The sequence below is a fragment of the Eucalyptus grandis genome, chromosome 6, assembly GCF_016545825.1.
Source record: "Eucalyptus grandis isolate ANBG69807.140 chromosome 6, ASM1654582v1, whole genome shotgun sequence".
Taxonomy (NCBI): Eukaryota; Viridiplantae; Streptophyta; class Magnoliopsida; order Myrtales; family Myrtaceae; genus Eucalyptus; species Eucalyptus grandis.
Genome location: NC_052617.1, coordinates 48,679,529 through 48,699,369, shown reverse-complemented (window position 1 = coordinate 48,699,369; position 19,841 = coordinate 48,679,529). Strand labels below are relative to the sequence as shown.

The following is a 19,841-nucleotide window of genomic DNA, read 5'->3' as shown; positions in this document are numbered from 1 at the left end:
ACCATTCATAATTGAATTTCAAATTATAAAAAACAATAATTGTTTTATAATGTTATTATCTCTAAATGTTAATATTTATTCATTTTCGTGTTAAAATCGTTATAAAGGTATAAAAATCAAATTATACATTATGATGTCATAAGTATATATATCATATCATATATAAATATATGAATACATATAACAAAACAATTAACGTGCTAGAAAACATAAAAATATATATACACCAAGAGCACTAAACCCAAACAGTAATTTATATGTGATTTCATGAAGCAAGTAATTGTATAAATCAATTTGATGTATATATATCTTTTACAAGCATTAATGGGAGATCATTAACAAAAACATATATATTTTTTATAATCGGAAAATTATAAGATTCTAAATCACGCTCTGATATAAATTGTTAGCAATAATATGATTCTTTTTGCGGAAATTTTGAATTAAAGAATCTTAGATCTTCATATTTTTTCACAACAAGAGAGATGAAGACATACATTTTTTCATAGATATAACTTTGAGAAAATGATTATTGCAGAAATAGGAGAAATAAAGAAATATGATTTTTCTCATTTAACCGACTTTAGTCTTAATGTATTTTATCTAATGAAGGATATAATACAACTTTGTTATCTGTGGTGCTCTTTATACAGGCTATCAGTTGGTGCCTTCAATAAGTGCCTCGTATTTTTTGAAGAGTTGCACCTTCAGTAGCAATCACTCTCACGTGCATAGCCTGATTAATTCACTTGAACTATGGGACTTCTACATAAAGGGCAAGATCTCTGCTTGGAAATCCACTTCTCAATGCAATGCAAATGAAAAAGGTGGCAACAGTTAGGCAGTCTTCTGGCCACATCTTGGCATTCGAAGTCCTGGATCAGTAAACAAGAACGAGGATTGAGCAAAGGAATGGAACATAAGACCTAGGTAAAAACGAGTCTTGGGCTCAGTCTAGTCAAAAATACAAACCTGAAGGCATATCGAGCAGGAGTTTCTATTTCCTGAAGAATCCATTAGGTGGTCCTCCGTTATACCGATCCTATGAATCATGTCAAACGAACGCTTTGATTCTTTGGCATGGTCTACTATGATTTCATTGATCCTATTGTCGGGATGTGCCGGAGTTTGCCCCAATCTCAACTGGGTGAGACTATACGAAAATTGTTGAACTAGCTCTCCATCGTCGAGTTCTGTCGTTGAGTCAATCTACTAAGAGCAGATCTGTTATTAGGAAGTAGATATTTGAAAAGTCACAATTGACCCAAGCTCGAGCCTTGAAAAGCCGAGAACTTACCGATTGAAGAACGTTGCTGAACAAACATTCATCAGACAGCCAGAAAAAAATGCATAGTCGGAAGGCATTAGTTAAGAACATGGCGCCTGCAATTGCTCCATGCACCACGCTGTAGAAGAGGTTGTTCTGGCTTTTAACGCCGATCAGAACTCCCACGAATGCTCCCAATGTACTTCCGACTGCAAAATAGTGAGGTCCAACGGTGTCGTGGCAATTGTTAAGATAAATGAGTATCAGGGGTCGATGGAATTTAACCCAGAACCAAAAATCAACGTCCTACTATACGGAACATCGAAAACTTAGTGCTTAGAAGCATTTGCTAGTCAGATATCTAGAGAAACTAGAAAGCATGTGATGAATTGTTGTTATTTCTTGTCACGTCCTGTGCAGTCATTGCCTTAACATGCTCAAATAGCCCAGTTTAACATTTCAATTAGCGAAGTCAAGTTAATCATACGATGGAGTCCGTATGACCTCGTACACTCGAGAGAATTGCAAAAAATAAACTACAAAAGCGACACCGATTTATATTTTCGAATGAAGGTTCTCGAGTGCAGTGCTCTTTCCTTTTTCTTCTTTTCCGTGCTGTATTTTTCATGCGATATTCCATGTTTAATTTGCAACTTCTTTCGACGAGACTAAGGAACCACCAGAAAGCTAAAAATCTGGACGTACCGATAGCTAAGAAGAAGATGGAGACTGCATAAAAAATGGTGAAGATGATTGCAGAGACTCCATCGCAGCACCAAACCCACACCTTCTCGATAGACATAATTCAAAACCCCGGAAGGAAGCTTGGAATCAAGCCTCTGCGTTCGAAGCTGAATCCATGGAGACGAGGAAGGGGAAGAGCTTTTTAATACGAAGGCGTCGCTGAATGTGGACAGTATGCGTGGAAATACTGTAAATGACACCCAACGTCGTTGCTTGCGTACGGGTTTGGTCAAGAAAGACATCATCCCAGGAATGAAACCCACGAGGAGAACGACTTCGGACAAGTCGTCGATCAAGTCATATAATACTTTGAGAGAGAGGGAGAGTGTAAAACCAAAGCAGATGACTTCCAGGTGGTCAAATGAAATCCTTTCTCTGCTCCGTCATCCAGACTGGTGAAGTTACGTAGGAATCTTGCGGCCGCGTGCGATTATTCATCCGGTCTTTTTTTTTTAACTAAGTCTTCGCCTCGAAATTTTCAATCCATTAAGTCTATGGTTCAGACGATTGGAATGTATTGAGCAAATTTACGAATTTAGATTAGCCACGCCAGGATCTATATTGGGTCGATTTGGACCGGGAAATAGAGTTCACCTAATGCATGAAATCCTTTCTCTGCTCCGTCATCCAGACTGGTGAAGTTACGTAGGAATCTTGCGGCCGCGTGCGATTATTCATCCAGTCTCTTTTTTTAACTGAGTCTTCGCCTCGAAATTTTCAATCCATTAAGTCTATGGTTCAGACGATTGGAATGTATTGAGTAAATTTACGAATTTAGATTAGCCACGCCAGGATCTATATTGGGTCGATTTGGACCGGGAAATAGAGTTCACCTAATGCATGATATGTATGAGTAGCCTTATGATGAGATTAGCTGATATTAGTATTACTTATATTCTAACATTTATTGCATTTGCTGTTAAGATTCCTTTTCTTAAAATTTCAAAAGCATAATTACTTGGAAGGTTCTAAATCTTTTTTTTTTTTTTTTTGTTATACAGAATGTAATTGAGTTTTAGTCATTTTCTTTAAAAAAGACAAACAATTTAATTTGTGTAGCTTAGACTAGGAGTGTGTTTGTTTCACGGATAATCAATAATTTCAGAAATATTGTCCAAAATGATCCTTCATATTGTATAGAAAAATCAATTATTGGAAAATATCTTCATTATTAAAAACAACCCAAAATATGTTCCTTGAGAATGAAAATATACTTATTGTAATTCATTCTGCAAATTATACAGTTGATTAACAAAAAAAAAAAAAACGTTTTCAAAATTATTGATTTTTCGCAAAGAAATGAACTCTTAAATGTTTTTTGAACCTTGTCGTTTCAAGATTCTTGAGAGGAAATCAAAAAGGTATTGATGCAAAACATTGTGTTGCGACTTTTTGTTGCCAAAAAAAAAGTTATGTACAATGAATAAATAATTTGCTTGCATTTAATATGGAGATAGAATTTTCAATTCAAAACTGAAGTTGTAATGTTTAAGATTGAGTTAACAACCGGTCAAAGTCCACCATATACGTTAAATTTGTTTGTTTTTTATTTGTATAAAAACACTCATGCGCATCCATATATTATACATCTCAATGAAGCTCATCCTTTTACTCTAAAATTCATATTCATTACATGTGGTATTAGAGCTCCAAATACTCAAGGGAAGTAAACAATCCTATCATGGCCGAAAACACTACCGGCACTACTCAGGTAATTGTTTTGTCTTCTCCTTCCACTATGCCAAAAGCCCGACCCTAATCGCCATCAACTCAATCGTCCAACCGTCCGTCAAGCTCTCGCCATCCAACTACACTTCATGGCGTGCCCAATTCACGTCCTTGTTCGTGGGTTATGATATTTTGGGCTACATTGACGGCTTTCTCCCACAACCAGCCAAAACCGTTCACGATATTTTGACGGGGAAAATCATCTAACACAACCTAGCATATGTTCCTTGGAACCATCAAGACCAGCTTCTCTGCCACGCTATTCTCATGTCAGTCTTTGAAACTATAATTTCACTTGTCTCTTCATGCCAATTGTTCTCATGCTGGGTGATGACTCTCAAGGAAGGGCTACGACTATCCACTAGCCGCTCGAAATCTATTTTTGAAATTCTCCGTGACCTCAAATTGATTGTTGATCAGCTCAACTTTTATGATAGCCCAGTGCCTATTGAGGATCTCGCCTTGCATGTACTCTATGACCAGTAAGGCCACATTGATTGTGACATCCTAAATTTTTCCTTTCATTATATGAGCAACTATTATGTTATATGAAAATAAAATTTCCTACTAAAATTCAAGCAAAAAATAATCGGTATATCATGTTGAATATGAATTACAATGGATAAAGTATGCTTAGCACTTTATAAATCTTACACTAGATCTAGTGCACTTGTATTACATGAGATTAATGAGAGTCTCATTATAAAGTGCCACTGAATTGATAATGGTAGTGCCAGGGATGACATGATTACTATACATTGGAATGCTCAAATTGCCTTTAGTACACACAACCTTTAATTAATCTATACATGTGATTCATAATCTTCAATATGGGAATTGATATTTATTGCACACTTTAATTACCTCCTTTTTCTCCCTCTCTCACTATCATAATTTATTAGCTACTTAAACTGAATTATTAATTAATCAAATTTCTGGTAGCATGTTGTTTTTGAAGTGATACTAAAGGCTCAAAATGTACCGTTAGTTTGAAGCACTCACGACAATGTTTAATTTGCAACAAAAATGAATTCACATTTCAAATTACAAATTTATCTTCTCAATTCAGTAAAAAATAATTCATCTAGATTGTTCTCCTTCAGTTCTCTCGTCCTCTTCCTTCTGTTCGTGTTCCACTAAATAACTTTTTTTTTTTAAATAATGATAAGTGATTTCTATTCATGACATTGCAGCTTTATCTGGAGTTCCTCGAACAGTTCGAGAGGAAGTTCACGACGCAAGGGGGCTAAGACACTCGCGATATCTATCAGTCACTGGAACTTTGCTTCGCATGTTCCCTCGTGAGCTGCTCCATTATATTCAGCAAAGACCCTAAACCAGTACTTCGGCCATGACTCCGCAAAGTTATCTAAACTGTCGTCACTAAGACTATTACCTAGACAGGGGTGAATATGTGATATTGTGGAAATTAAAGAATTGAAACTAATATTGCAAGGAAACAACTTCTGGTGACAGAGAATTTAATAGTTAGATCTTACCGGTGTCCAATTTTATCGCAATTAAAGATCAAGAGAATAAGAGATAGAGAATTGCACACAAAAGATTATATTAATTCGGTTTTTATAAGCTTATATCTACTCTCCCGCAATACAACCCATTGACTGGATTCCACTATGTAGAACCAATCAGAAGTTACAACATTTGAACTACAAATATTCAAGCTCGTGAAAATAACTCTTCTCACACTCTCAACCTCTAAGAAATTACATAATATTGCTCACAGATTCAAATGTATTAGATCACAACTTCAGACTTTGGAATTGGCAGATTCGATTCTCTTAGGTGCAATAATTCTTTCAATTTCGAGACCTCCTCTTACACTCCTCCCAGTCCAAGCTGACCGTTGGACGTATCTTTAGGAGGATTATCCAACCAATCTACCCATGGCCTGGATCTTGCTTAGAAAGTCTAATTGCTTCAAGATTGCCGAGGATGATGCTTCCCGTAAGTTCCGCCACCCATACAGAAATTTAGGTTTCCATAAGTCAAGTGCTTCATCTTCGAAAAAATATTTCATCTCAAGTATTCCATTCTAAGAAAGTTGAATCTTCGAAAGATATTCAAAAGGCTTTCCTTTTAGAACTCCTTATTAATAAGGTAGGAAATCTAGCTAATCGCTACTAGCCGTTGCACAAGTATATTGCATTCTTTCTAGCCGTTTGCTTGAATACATAAGAAAGGAATTAAGTATGCCACAACTCTAGTTTCGATTGATAATATTTTATCATAGCCCATCAGATTTTCTACCTAAAAATACTTGTCATCAGAATCAAGGTCTTTACTTGGGATAAATTTTGTCAATCTTCAAAATTACTAAGGGAATGTTTTCTCAACATAAAGAAGTTGCGTGCTTGCAACGAAAATCAGTTCATTTCAAAACACGATTAATCTTGATGCTGTCACCACTCAAAGGAGCAACTTATGATGCTTCACTAGCTTCTCCAGCCAAAGAAACCGAATTCGTCCTTGTATTCCTTCCCTTATATATTGTTGGATGGAAAAAATAATCCTTCCTTTTATTTTAGGGTCTGCATTTGTTGAATGAATTGTTTCGGAAATTTGTAGAAGTTGGGATAAAGATATACTTGTAATCCTTCGCACTAATCGCTGACAGTAGAGACAGAAAATATGTGGACTGCACCTAGAATCGCTTAGTTCTCGCCTTTAGAGGAGACGCATTTTGAACACTCGACTCACCTGTCAAAGGAATGCTTAGCGTTAAGCGGGAGACAGTGGCTTGTCGCGGGGTGATAACAAACGCATTGCCATCATGGTTTAATGTCCCCCGGTATATGTTAAAATCTTTTGGTATGTTCCAAAGGATAAGAGGGAATGCATATATTACATGCCAGCAGTTGCTAGAGCAAAGTCCATGAATATCTTTGACAAGTCTGTACATCTTAGTCTCCTGAATATATAGGTACATATAAAGGGAGTTGGGATCGAAGAACAAATTATGACCCTTCCATTTGGATTTGTTTACAGGTCTTGCATTTTGAATGCTCCCTCGTGGCATATTGACCCGAGTTTTGCATTGGAACAATAAACCAAGAAACGAAAGAATGGATGACCTGCTTAAACTACCCGAGTGAAAAGAATGCAGAACCGGGTTAGTTCCCCTAAACTATGGGACTTCTACATAAAGGGCAAGATCTTTGCTTGGAAATCCACTTATCGATGCAACACATATGAAACAAGTGGCAGCAGTTAGGCAATCTCCTCGCCTCATCTTTACATTCGAAGTCCTGGATCAGTAAACAAGAATGAGGATCAAGCAATGGAATGGAATATAAAATCCAGGTAAAAACGAGTCCTGGGTTGAATTATCTGTGTCTAGTCTAGAATACAAACCTGAAGGCATATTGAGCAGGAGTTTCTATTTCCCGACGAATCCATCAAGTCGTCCTCTGCTATTCTAATCCTAGGAATCCTGCCGCACGAATTCTTCGATACATTTGCATGGTCTGCCATGTTCTGGCCGGTCATATTGTCGGCATGTGCCAGAGTCTGCTCTAATCTCGACAGGACGAGACTATGCAACAACCGTTGAACAAATTCTCCAGCATCGAGTCCTCTTGTCGGGCCAGTCTACGAAGAGCAGATGTGGGATAAAGAAGTGAGTATCTTAGAAGTTACAATAGACCCAAGCTCGAACCTTGAGGAGCCGAGAACTTACCAAGTGAAGAACGTTGCTGGACGAACAATCATCAGACAGCCAAAAAGAAATGGACATTCTGAAGGCATTAGTCAAGAACATGCCGCCTTCAATTGCTCCATACCCCACGCTGTAGAAGAGGTTGTCCTGGCTTTTCACGCCGATCAGAACTCCCGCGAACACTCCCAACGTACTTCCGACTGCAAAATAGCGAGGTCCCACGGCGTCAGCGCAGTTGCTAAGTTAACGTAGTATTTGGGGATCGACGGAAATTTAACACACAATCAAAATCAGCGTCCTACTATACAGAACATGAAAACTTAGTGATTAGAAACATTTGCTAGTCAGATACCTCAAAGAAACCAGAAAGCATGTGATGAAGTGTTGTTTCTGTGGATGATTGCGTTAACATGCTCAAAAAGCCCCAATTTAACATTTCAATTAGTAAACTGTTCATTCTGAAAACTGCAGAAACCAACTACAAAAGCGACCCCATCCTTTTTCGTCTTCCCCAAGTTGTAATTTTCATGTGATACTCCATGTTTGCTTCACAACTTCTTTCGACGAGACTAAGGAAACATGAAGAAAAGCATAAGAATCTGGACGAACCGATAGCTAAGAAGAAGACGGAGAGGACATAAGAAACGGCGAAGACGATTGCAGAGACTCCGTCGCAGCACCAAACCCACGCCTTCCCCATTGCGAAACCCGAAAATCCCGGAACTGGAGCTTAGAATTGAGCCTTTTGCGTTCGAGGTTCGAATTTATGGAGACAAAGGAGCTAAAGGGCCTTTTTAATACGAAGCGGCCGGCGGCGAGTGTGGAGAATCTGCATGGAAGCAACGCACGACTGACTGTCTAACGCTCTCGATCGGGGCCTGGTCAAACGAGACATGAAACACGCGAGGATCAAGTCGTCGATCAAGTCGTCGATGCCACGAGAGAGAGAGAGAGAGTTAAATTGAAAGCAGAAGGAGAGAGAGTTAAATTCAAAGCAGATGGATCTCGATTTCCAGGCGCTTCCTTTTGTCCAGTCCGGCGTAGTTACGTGGGCATCTTGAGTGGTTGACTTCATGTCTCTACCGTCTGCGGAACTATACTACCATTTTCGCCACGCGGTAACGTGCGTTTATACCAGCCCCTTTTTAACTACTCCTTTTGCCTCGAAATTTCCAATTTATTAAGCTCAAGGTTTAGATGATTACGACATATTGAGCACGTTCTCGATTTTCGATTGGAATTTATTTATTACGTTTACAATTAAGAGTCGTTTTCCAAAAAGATGATTATATGGAAGGTTGTAAATCTTTTTTCTATACATAATGTAACCATCTTGTGAAAAGGAAAAAGTCCAATAATTTGAGTTTAGGGAATGTGAATTCAAAGTGTGTTTGTTTCATGAATAATCAATATTAATATTCTTTTTGAAAAATAACTGTTTATATCGTTTTTGTTGATGATGATTTTTATTTTTATTTTAATTTATCTCTAATAAAACAGTAGGGCGATCACCAACACAGTAGATTTTTTTCAACGTCATTGGTTTTTCATAAAAAAACCAACAATCATTAAAACTTCATTCGTTTTACGAAAAATACGTTGTTTTCAGAAAATATTTTTCAATAATTGATTTTTAGGAAAATATCGATATTTTTAGTATTCAGCTAAAACCTGAAAAATAAAGCGAAAAATATTTTTACCATTTAGTATCTGATTTTATTTCCTTCGTGCACTCCTTTTGATCAAATTTTATTTTTTTTTTTTTGTTCTTTTATTTTTCTTTTTATTTTTTTTTTAAAAATGAATTTTTAATTATTTATTTTTTTTTTTTTATTTTCTTATTTTTTTTTATTTCTTTTATTTTTTATTTATTTTCTTTCGTTTTTCTTTTCCTCGATCAGTCGTTGACTTTGGCGACAGTTGATGAGTTGAGAGACAAGCTCACTAACCTTGGGTGAGGCTTAAGCTTCTTGTCCTTTGGTGACATGATCGATGACGCTCGAGCACTCTCGTCCTATAATGATGCTCAAGCATTGGCAATTTGGTAAGGCCCAAGCCTCTCGTTCTTTGGTGACACTCGAGCCTCACAAGTCTCTGGCAAGGCTCGAACTTGCCCTATAGCCGGTTGCTAGCCTTTGTCGTGATTGGTGACCAGCCAAAGAAGGAGAAAAAATGAAATAAAAGAAAAAATAAAATAATAATGTAATTTTTTTGAATTTATAAAAAGAAAAGAAGAAAATAAATAACTAAAATGAATGGCAATCCATTTTCTTTGGAAAGTGAAAAACATTTTCCCAAATTTAAAGTTTTTTTTATCAATGGAAAATATTTTCTTAACTCGTTTATTTTCTACAAACCGAAGACAAGAAAATTTGAAAATATTTTCTTGAAAGTTATTTCTTGTAAAATGACTAGAGCTTAAATGCGTTTCAAACCTCATCACTTATCCGACATCGATTAGAAGATTCCTGGGAGCAAATCAAGAAGACGTTGATGCAAAAGACAATATTGCAACTTTTTTGTTGCAAAAGAAAGGGTCTAATTCCAGAAAGAAATTAAATTTTGGTCTAGTGTCAATTATATTCCGAAATTTATTTGTTTAAAATTAAAATCTCAAATTTTAGATCTAATCCAAATCCACGCGAATTTTCCTTTATTTAAAAACCCTCAAATTTATGTTTAGTCCCAAATATATCTTGAATTATTTTTTCTAAGAGAAAATTTATCAATTTTTACTCTAATCTCAAATTCGCTCTCATTAACCCTCATTCATTCATTCACCGCAAGTTATGGCTAATTTTAATATCCTAAAATAGTTTTATTTTAGAGATAAATTTTCATACCACCTTATTGACATGGATTTGTTATTGACATGGAAGATATCATATCAAGGTTGAGAGTTGACCACGGAGTAGATTTGTGAATAAATTAAAAGATGTTATTTTTTAGATAAAACAAAATTAGGGATAGATTTAGGATTGGACTAAATAATTTTTTAGATTAAGAAACGGTCGTGCCAAATTTGAGAAAGAACATAAAATTTATAATTTTTTAAATAAAGAATATTCGGGGATAAAATTGAGGCTATACCTAATGTTTGAATATTTTTTTAAAAGGGAATTAGGCCAAAAGAAGTTAAATACAGTGAGTAAAAAAATAAAAATAAAAAAACATAGAAGGGAATGGCATTCCTCGACAAAATTTAACGATCTTACACTGCAAAATTCTTTAATTAAATTGGATAAAAGTAAAAGAGAAGTAGAAATACGAACCGATATGAATATCCGACTAACGAGCAATGCGCTTTGCGAAGAACGGAATGTTGCTCGGCAATGTAGCGTCCTCTTGCTCGGCGACTCACTCCGCCGTCTTCTCCTCCGCCTCCCCCTTCCGCCGATGCCCTAGCATTCGAGCCCGCTCCAGCTTCCTCACTGCCATCAGAGCCCGTTCGGCTCCGGCGGAGAGCGGCGCCGGTTCCTCGAAAGCCGCGGACCGGCCCCGCGCCGGCGAGCGGTTACGCCGGCGTCAGGCTGCGGGAGACGGTCGACGCCGCGAAGCCCGGCAAGCTCAGGCTCGACGCCTGGATCTCCTCTCGGATACACGACGTCAGCAGAGCTCGCGTCCAGTCGAGCATTCGATCGGGCTTGGTCTCCGTCAATGGCCGCGTCGTCGATAAGGTAAAGAGGCACCGACCTCGAGCGGATTTTTCTTTTTTTTTCCGTGTCGAGAGCATTTCGGTAATTGAAACTCGCGGATTGCGTGCTTTCCTTCTCCTTCTTCAGGTCTCGCATAATGTCAGAGCTGGAGATTTGGTGGATTGCACGATCTCGGAGCTGCAACCCCTGAGGGCGGAGCCGGAGGATATACCTGTGGACATAGTGTACGAAGATGACCATGTGCTTGTTGTCAATAAACCTGCACACATGGTAATTTCCCCATTGAATTATTATGATCATAATTTTGTACATTATAGGTATCGCGCTTTGAATTCTATCTCAGAGATATGCCTGTTGCTATAAGAATTTTTGGATCATTTGTTGTCGAGAGACCAGTGTGTATTTCTCTCCCGAAAATTTTCAGTTTGCAGCATATTGTAGTGCACTATTTAGGCTCGATAGCATTATAAACCTACTTGATTAAGGTTCGGTTCTGTCATTTGGAATAGTTTAAGTGGCCTATCGCTTGAATTCAAGTGATTTGTAAGCTTGAAGCTGAGCATAGTGAGGTAGAAGCTGGGGAGTTGAATTGGAATTCTTGTTTTACTATCCAGGTTGTTCATCCGGCGCCTGGAAATGCTTCTGGGACTCTTGTGAATGCCATTCTTCATCATTGCAGTCTTCCAACGGTTGCTTTTTCAGAAACAGAACTTCTTTCCGAGGGCGAGGATGTGTCTGATGATGAGTCTAGTAGTTCTACAGCTTGTGAAACTTCTACTAAAGGATTTAACTCCTCTGAATCTGGAGGTTCTGTGCGTCCGGGCATTGTACACAGGTTGGACAAAGGAACTAGTGGATTGCTTGTTGTTGCGAAGGTAATAGTTCCTCCAGATATTTTCATTTTACTTTCATTAGTAGAATTCCTGCTCATTATCTTCCACAATGACATAGAATGAGCGTTCCCATGCCCATTTGTCCGAGCAATTCAAGATGCATACCATTCGGAGAGTGTACGTCAGTCTTACAAATGGGGTTCCTTCTGCGACATCTGGCCGCATTGAGGTTCCAATTGGTCGTGATACAAACAACCGTATTCGCATGTCTGCTATTCCAGGACCAAGCAATGGGCGCCAGGCACGTTATGCTGCCAGTAGGTGATTCATTGACGCTTTATTTTGGTAGTTGTATGAATTGTGGTAATCATCACTCTAATTGCTTGATGGTTATGTCATATTTCAGGAATCTGTTGGGTTTTAATTGTTTGATGAGATTGTCATAAATGATTCTTCAAACTTTAAGAGGTCGGTTGTGTATCATGATGCTTGTTTATGAGCTTTGAAGGAATTAATAGTTATATAAATTTGGTTAAGCAAGTTGAGGTTTGTGATGGTTATCAGTTGAGATCACCTTTTCTATTCCTTCAAGATGTCTGTTGGCTTTGTTGGAAGTGGTGAAAATTGGTTTTCAAGATGTGCTTTGTATGTAATTCTTCAAGTACATAGTTGTAGAGAGCATGAGCACCATGGGGAGTTCATGGTGGGCTTTCTTGTCTCATGAAATAGTCTTATATCTGTTAATTTTTACAGGTACAAAGTAATTGAAGTGCTCGCTGATGGAAGCTCCGCTTTGGTCGAGTGGAGGTTAGAAACTGGGCGTACTCATCAGGTATCACATCCAGAAGTCTGCTTTGAGTGGCATGCTAGTTAAAAATTTGGTATTCCTAGATCAGTGATCTTCGCCGTGCATCTTTTGTTATATGTGTATCACAAAGTTCTCATCTTGCCTTCCCTTCTATTTCTGGTCGGACCCTTTTTTGATGCAGCAAATAGGTTTTATTGCTCTATTTCACCGTTCTTTGTCAATAATGCAATCTTTTCTATTATTGCTCTTTAACTAATTTGTGGTTTTGTAAATAACCTTTTTATCCTTTGTATTTTTGTTTCGAAAAGGTGGTGCAACCAGATCCAGAGATTTTAGATAAAAACAATTGCTGCTATAGTTTTCTTTCTTCATGCTTTACATTGACAATCTCCTACTCGCACTTCAGTTTTCTAACAACTTCTATGTCTTCATGCATAGTTAGTTTTTATCTAGCTTTGTAGTAACCTGTATATCTGCATTGCAAATTCTGCTTATAGCAATTTCTCTCTTGTTCTTGCCCCTGCTGCATACTCTTTTGACTCTACCTGTTAATATGTCAGCTTTTGCATGACTATATCCTTACATCATTGAAATGTATTTATTCAGATATTTATTATCCTGACCCTTCAGTGCTTTTTTGCGGCAGATTCGTGCCCATGCAAAGTATGTTGGAATTCCTTTACTGGGTGATGAGGTTTATGGTGGGACAAAAAACATGATATTGTCACTGCTGCAAGCCAAATTACCAATTGGTCGCCAAAGCCAGCTTTCAGAGTTGGTTTCTAAACTAGAAAGGCCTTGCCTCCATGCTGTTTCTCTTGGGTGAGAAACTAAACCATTGTCATTAATGTTTTGCCTCTGACGATGGCAAGTTGTCACAATTGGGTTCACTCTAGCATGTTGCTTTTATAGGTTTATACATCCCTATACAGGGGAAAATGTGCAGTTCTCATGTCAGCCACCTGAAGATTTCTCTGAAATATTGTGTCAACTTCGCAGACTTGGCATGAAGAAGGTAATTTGTCATCTTTTAGCAATGGTGTCAACTATATCATTGTACTTCCTTTCCATGTTTTAGTTGATAAATGAACTATATCGTTTTACTCATGTCATGAACTGTGCGTGATTTGCATGCGTTCTTGCTAATTCCCTGAGGCTGTATGTGGGAGTTGTTGATATGGTCTAGTGGTAATGAAGATTGGTGTTGGGATAGGAGGAATTGCAAATGCTTAATATTTACATGCATGAATCAAGCAGGAGGAATTTAACTGATTGGTGCGACCTTTTCTTTGCGTATTGGCCTATGCCTCTGTTCGTAATGGTCAAGATGCTCTGGGCCTTGTTGAAATTCTGGCCCAAGTATGCATTTTTTGGGTTGTTGAGCTGTCGTAGGAGCAAAGCAAGGTACACAGCTCCTTTATAGGATATATTAGTAAGTGTTTCCTAATTGACAGTGCTTAGCAAGTTACCTTGAAAATACAGTGTGCTCCAAGGATGAGGATTCTCTTGACATCCAGGGCGTCTCTGTTCTCTTTTTGTGAGCCTCAGGGTGCTAATTTTGGGTGCTGTCTTGAATGTGAATGCCCTACTTTGAAAAGCTGTTTGAGTTGATCAAGCACCTTGTACGTTCATTATTCTGCTTGCTGGTGATAAAGGCACAGCAGATTGCAGTTATTCAATCGGGTGCAATTTTAAAATGCTTTCCATTTTCCTCTTAAAGTTTAAAGTATTGATCGATATAAATAGAAGCGCTCCTAATTGTCAGTGAACTGGTCACAATTTTTCCTGTTCTCTCTGATTGCATAAGCGATAAATTCCTGTTCTTCTTTAAAACCCAATTATTCCTTTCTCTCTGATTACAGCCTAGCTTGAAGACATGATTAGTCCTAGCAAAAGTTTCAGCTTAGTGGGTGCTCATATTATTTGGAGCGAGCAGGCACGAGGTTAGTGAGACTTTTGTTGAAGTTGGTTATCTCTGCCTAATAATTTGATGAGCATACCATGCCTACTTAAATTATATTTGTGTCGCTGTGCGAAGTTCCTGTCTTTCTGGAGATGTCTGCTGCACGGTATGAATTGGATTTTGTGAATTACTGACCATTATAATTCCATCTTTTATGCTACAAGATTAAGATTATTTACTGGACTCTGTGATCTGGATACAGTGGCGCTGAATGAACTGTAAGAACAAGCTTCTATAAAGATCATGGGATGAAACATCAATGCAGGAACGTTTCTTTCCTAGTGTACACTGGGGAATCAATTTAGCCTGTTATGTAACTGATATGGGCAATTTACACTCTGATTGTCAAAACAATTTGCCAGATAGAGATGTACAGGAGTTGTAATTATAGATGTATAGGAGATGCCTTGAGTTGAGTCTGCAAAGGGAAAAATAATACGTGTCAGGCTACATCCAAATTCAATGTAATTGCAAGAAAAAAAAAGGTTATTCCGTGTAGGCATGTTAGATTCAAACATTGCCTGACTATGGTTCGTTAAAATATGGAAGAATGAATATGATATCTGAATTCTGGATAAGGGAAAGGGAAAGGATAGAGTTCTCGGGTGATGGATCTTTAGGCTGTGCTCTGTAACCTTAAGTCCCATATAACTGAGGATTCTGAATAGGCTGAGTACTTATAATTAGACAAGAATCACTGGCAAGCATTCACCATCAGAGAGTGAGTGGATACTCGTTTGCTTGTTTATGATTAAAAAAAAAAGGTGACCAGATTTCCTATGTCAACTTTTGAAGTGATAAAGTCTGGTCAGCTTGTTTGTGAGAGTTTTATACTGCCCTCCAGAGAGTGGGAGCATCAGATGTGAACTTTTGGATTGGCTACATATTTCACAGAAAAAAGAAGTAATTTTACCCTCCAATGTTTAGGACAAAAAATTATGGGAAAATGACCATATGCTGTCTCTACTTTGATATTATAGAGGTAATGCATGCCCTTTAAATTGATGATTTCTTCCTTAGTTGCATATGTGGGAAAATAGCCATCCCTAACTGTTACTATTGTTTCCTATGGAGATAGGTAGTGTGGAAGTCTCTGAGGCTGTCTTGTAGGATGGTTTCATCAGAAATCCTAATCGAAGTTGGACAAAGGGATAGCGAGTGATATCACCAACTTGATAAGTACGAGGGAAGATCAAGTAAAACACCTTTAAATGTATTATGGGGTGTCTAGACAGTTATCCACAATACTGAACGATCACATATGCTTGCGACAAAGTACATGAGAATCGCATGTGATCATGACAATATTAGACTCTTGGTTATTGAAGGGTACCTGTACTAAACGATGGCTTAGACCCTATAGTTCTGGACGCGCATCCACTTGGGAGCTGACCACTTTGTCCCTTTGATCACGGGGCAGGCACCTGACATAGACAGTAGAGAACGTCGAATTAGGACATGCATATTTGGCATTTTTCTCAAGGGAAATTGTTTAACCAAATGCCGATTTCAGTACAGGTTGTTCGTTCTCCCACGCTACACACGGCAGGAGCTAAATTGGGAACTTAATCACCAGAACAGGCAACTAACCATGCAAACTTGTTGGGTCAAGCGTCCCGTCAGGCTTCATGCTCCAGAAAAGTACTGCATTCCCCATTTTCGGTTTTACGGACAATCCCCGTTTGCCACATTCTGATAACTCGTTCCACCAAGGCACGGCGCTGAAGTTTGCCTTGGCAGCTGGAAACACAGTCTCTCCCCCTTCCTCGACGTCACTCCTGGATTATCATCAAGAGGAACTCAATGGAGGACATTATAAAGAATGTGTACTATTTATGTGAAGGGTGTTGAATTTTGTGTTTATTGTCACATGCATTTGGAAATAGAGATCGATCCTTACAGATACATAAGCATTGTTGCCATTCTTTGGCCTCCATTCCTAGTGTTGAAAGAGTCGGAAAAGTAGTCATGATGCGCATCGTATTTTTGCCCGTGTCCATATTGCAAAATTTGAAGTCCTTCTCCGTGCTCTGCAAATGCATAAGTTTCTCCCTTCATCAGTCAAACTATCCCAACAAAAAGCGGATTGATACGCAGATCATAGAAATTGGCATAGAATGGCGGTTAAATCTAGAAAATTAAATAGTCGATGGACCATAAATTTCAACTTTGGAGATGGATTGCGAGGGCCATGTGAGACTAGCAAATGATGCTCAAAAGTCAAAACCAACTTTTCGTGCCGAATATTTTGCCCGCATTGCTCGGCTTACCTACGGGAATGTGAGTGAAATCTGCTATTCTTTTCTCTATTGCCCTCACGATTTTGTCTTGCCCTCGATTGAGAAACATTCCGAAGCTTGTGCGCACCCTGCAATTTCCATTTCAGTATAAGGGACAAAGCATGAAGCTTGCTCGTTCTTGAGCGAAAATGAAACGGAGGCGAGGCTTTAGAGCGAGGAGACATCTACCCGCTGTCCATGCTCTTCCCGTTAGAGCCATCGACCACGGTCGACTTGCTGATGTGAGGCTTAGCAAGACTTATCAGGTACTCACACTCTTCCCTGGACTGTAAATCAAAGGATCTCGACTCAGCTCAGCATTCGACAAAGATTCATCATATGCTGGGAAACATGAAATCGTAATCCCGACCGATACTCGGTAAAATCGTGATGCTCTGTTGCGATATCGAACGGTTTTACTAACCAGGAAATTGTGGTAAAGAAAAGCTCGGGGCTCCCACGAGAGAACCTGAGTCCACTGCTTCCCTCTCTCTCCCAACCCTCCAAATGCAGCCCTGCAAATCATCAAACGACACCAAACTTTTGTGGGCGCACGTACCGGCGTTGCGCGATTCATCAAAACGACAGGCGCAAAACACACAGCATGCGCGCACGACCGCATTTACCTCTCGACGGTACTTGGCCCATCACGAGGCGAAATCTCTCTTCTCACGGGAATGGACACGATCCCGAAAGCGAGCAAGAACAGAAGGACCACCGTGAATGACAGCAGCAAAGCCAGAGCGAGCGAGCGCTTGGACGCCCTTCGCGCTTGCACCCGCGCCACCTTGCCTTTCGCCATCTTTGGACCGCTGTCCGGCCAAAACAAGGCCTTCTTGACGAAATCCCATAGGAACTGAACGTACAAACCGATCGCGTGAGGCCTCATGGAGGTATGAAGATTCACGACAGGGGAATGGAGCTATGAAGATTCACGACAAGGGAAAAGACACGAAACGATGCTCTTTTCAGTCTCGTTCTTGTCGAGACTATATAGAGGCCTTGGTTCGTGATGAAATGTCGATTATGGCCTTGAAGCGTCTCTGACGGTCGCGTTGATTTTGCCAAAAGCGTGTGGAAGGGTGCGGAGGTCAAAGTGAGGGTAGATTCGTCAAGGCGGTTTGGCTCGTGGTTTTTCTGGTTAGTTTGTGGGCAGCTCCAAGGTTTGTATGGAGATCAGATCGGTTGGCTGTCTGAACTTTCCCTTTAATAGGCTTGTTTAATTCTAGAAAGTCGTCTTCTTCCCGCTGGTTTTCTCCCAAGTAACACGGGCCGGGCCGGGCCGGAAGAGGCCCAAGCCCGCCCACCGAGACGTGCGGCGATTCCATGAAAAAGGCGTTTAGTCAAATTGATTAATTTTTTTCTTTAATGTCATGGGAACATCTATTCTAATAAATGTTTAATACCACAAAAAATTTAAACTGATATTTATAATAAATTTATCTTAAATTAATTTTTTAGACACTACAAATCTCAAATTGATATGCTTATAATAAATTTGCTATAAACTAAATTTTTATTTATAAAAACCTCAAACGGATATATTTATCGTAAATTTATCATTCTTTAGTTTTCATTAAATTTGATTAATACCATGAATAATCACAAACCGGTATATCTGTACCAAACGAATGATAAAATTTCAAATCGATACACATATCGATTACCACGTGTCATTTAATCTATCACTTTCATAATAAAATTTAACAAAAACTAATTGATGATAAATTTTTCACGGTTGTATCGATTTGTATTTTTGAAATAGATTTATTATGGCTGTATCAGTTTAGAGGTTCTCATGATATTAATCTTTTGATTAGTTGACATCCGATAATTATGAATCTCGATAATCGTTGAATCAATATTTCGATGAGAAAACATGAGTATTGAATTTGAGCAGTGGCAGGAGCCGTAGGCCAGTGAGTCTAGATTCGCCACTGGAGGCCAAAGAAAGAGAAAATGCCCAAGTACAGCTGGAAATCCACTATTTTGTACTTTTCTTACCCCCCTTTTTTGTATTCTATGGGAGATGAGATGCGTCGCCCATCATGAGTAGGAACGGTCCATTTAAGTTGGAACAAAAAGAGGTCGCATGAAAAAATAGATGCCGTATCTCGAAAATGTGCCCTGTCTTTTTTATTTTTTGTCCTAACGTGATTCTCAGACATGCTAAATGTGCGTGTACTGATAATAATATGATCGAAAAGATACAAGCTACTCTGAATAAAATCAACCTTTTCTTGATTGCTATAAATAGTTTTGCATTCAAAGTGTTCTGAATAGAGTTTTATCCATGCAATAATAGATCGGAATATCTCCGTAATGGATGGATCATTACAATCTCATCGATACATTGGCAAAATAAAAACCCTTGCCTTATTTGAAATTGATTGATTGTTATAATCTCATTGATCAGTTATCAAAATAAGTACCCTCGATTTCTTTGACACGACATGAATCATTTATCTTTCAAACTTACGATCAAAGATTTAAGGGTTTGTGCCTTAACTAATTATCCGGTTCCATCATCGAGGGAGATGATTCTAACTTAATTATTGTTAGCACATGAGAGTTAAGCGAGTTGGAACTATGGACAAATTATTCATATCAAGTGAGACCTAGCCATGTCGACACTGAGCTTAAATATCAATAGTTGATTCCAAGACCAATTAATACATTTTAATAAATTATATTCAATTAGAAAACAAACAACTACTTTTTGTGGTAATCGATATGATAATTAAATACTATATAGATATTATTGGGTTGTAGTCTATACTTCTAATCAATAGAATTCTGCGCAGGTCTTGTTTTCCACTAAGTAAATGAGAGATGAGGGTAGTGTCCCTGGACCGTTAGGGGACTTTTATAGTTTGAGCTCGTATTT

At 38.5% G+C, this 19,841-nt stretch overlaps 4 protein-coding genes across 7 annotated transcripts; 1 reads left to right on the top strand and 3 right to left on the bottom strand.

Moving 5' to 3' along the window:
* Positions 1–641: 641 nt before the first annotated feature.
* On the bottom strand, positions 642–6,659 carry LOC104452170 (NEP1-interacting protein 1-like). The gene is made up of 4 exons (XM_039314638.1): positions 6,458–6,659; positions 1,298–1,476; positions 973–1,209; positions 642–875 (listed from the first exon to the last, which is right to left on the bottom strand). The coding sequence occupies exons 1-4, from the start codon at positions 6,657–6,659 to the stop codon at positions 741–743; spliced, it is 753 nt and encodes a 250-aa protein (XP_039170572.1). The 3' UTR covers positions 642–740.
* A 37-nt stretch (positions 6,660–6,696) lies between these two features.
* LOC104450442 (NEP1-interacting protein 1) lies at positions 6,697–8,485 on the bottom strand. The gene is made up of 4 exons (XM_010064997.3): positions 8,025–8,485; positions 7,437–7,615; positions 7,112–7,348; positions 6,697–7,005 (listed from the first exon to the last, which is right to left on the bottom strand). Exons 1-4 carry the CDS (start codon positions 8,113–8,115, stop codon positions 6,880–6,882), a joined length of 633 nt encoding a protein of 210 aa, XP_010063299.2. The 5' UTR covers positions 8,116–8,485; the 3' UTR covers positions 6,697–6,879.
* Positions 8,486–10,713: 2,228 nt separating this feature from the next.
* On the top strand, positions 10,714–16,644 carry LOC104450440 (RNA pseudouridine synthase 2, chloroplastic). 4 transcript variants are annotated; one of them, XR_001988439.2, is made up of 9 exons: positions 10,714–11,092; positions 11,198–11,341; positions 11,686–11,946; positions 12,023–12,225; positions 12,658–12,736; positions 13,359–13,534; positions 13,625–13,727; positions 14,575–14,655; positions 16,194–16,644. XR_001988439.2 is itself a non-coding variant. In XM_018876131.2 (8 exons), exons 2-8 carry the CDS (start codon positions 11,339–11,341, stop codon positions 13,982–13,984), a joined length of 840 nt encoding a protein of 279 aa, XP_018731676.2. In that variant the 5' UTR covers positions 10,714–11,092; positions 11,198–11,338; the 3' UTR covers positions 13,985–14,568. The 4 variants fall into 4 exon arrangements, 1 of the variants encoding a protein (XP_018731676.2); XR_001988438.2 differs by having other exon boundaries at positions 16,189–16,644; XR_001988440.2 differs by having other exon boundaries at positions 15,754–16,644.
* On the bottom strand, positions 14,876–17,913 carry LOC104450441 (probable prolyl 4-hydroxylase 3). Its single transcript, XM_018876133.2, has 8 exons — positions 17,581–17,913; positions 17,379–17,469; positions 17,144–17,241; positions 16,946–17,043; positions 16,576–16,705; positions 16,266–16,453; positions 16,009–16,099; positions 14,876–15,093 (listed from the first exon to the last, which is right to left on the bottom strand). The coding sequence occupies exons 1-7, from the start codon at positions 17,841–17,843 to the stop codon at positions 16,026–16,028; spliced, it is 942 nt and encodes a 313-aa protein (XP_018731678.1). The 5' UTR covers positions 17,844–17,913; the 3' UTR covers positions 14,876–15,093; positions 16,009–16,025.
* Between the last annotated feature and the right edge of the window lie 1,928 nt (positions 17,914–19,841).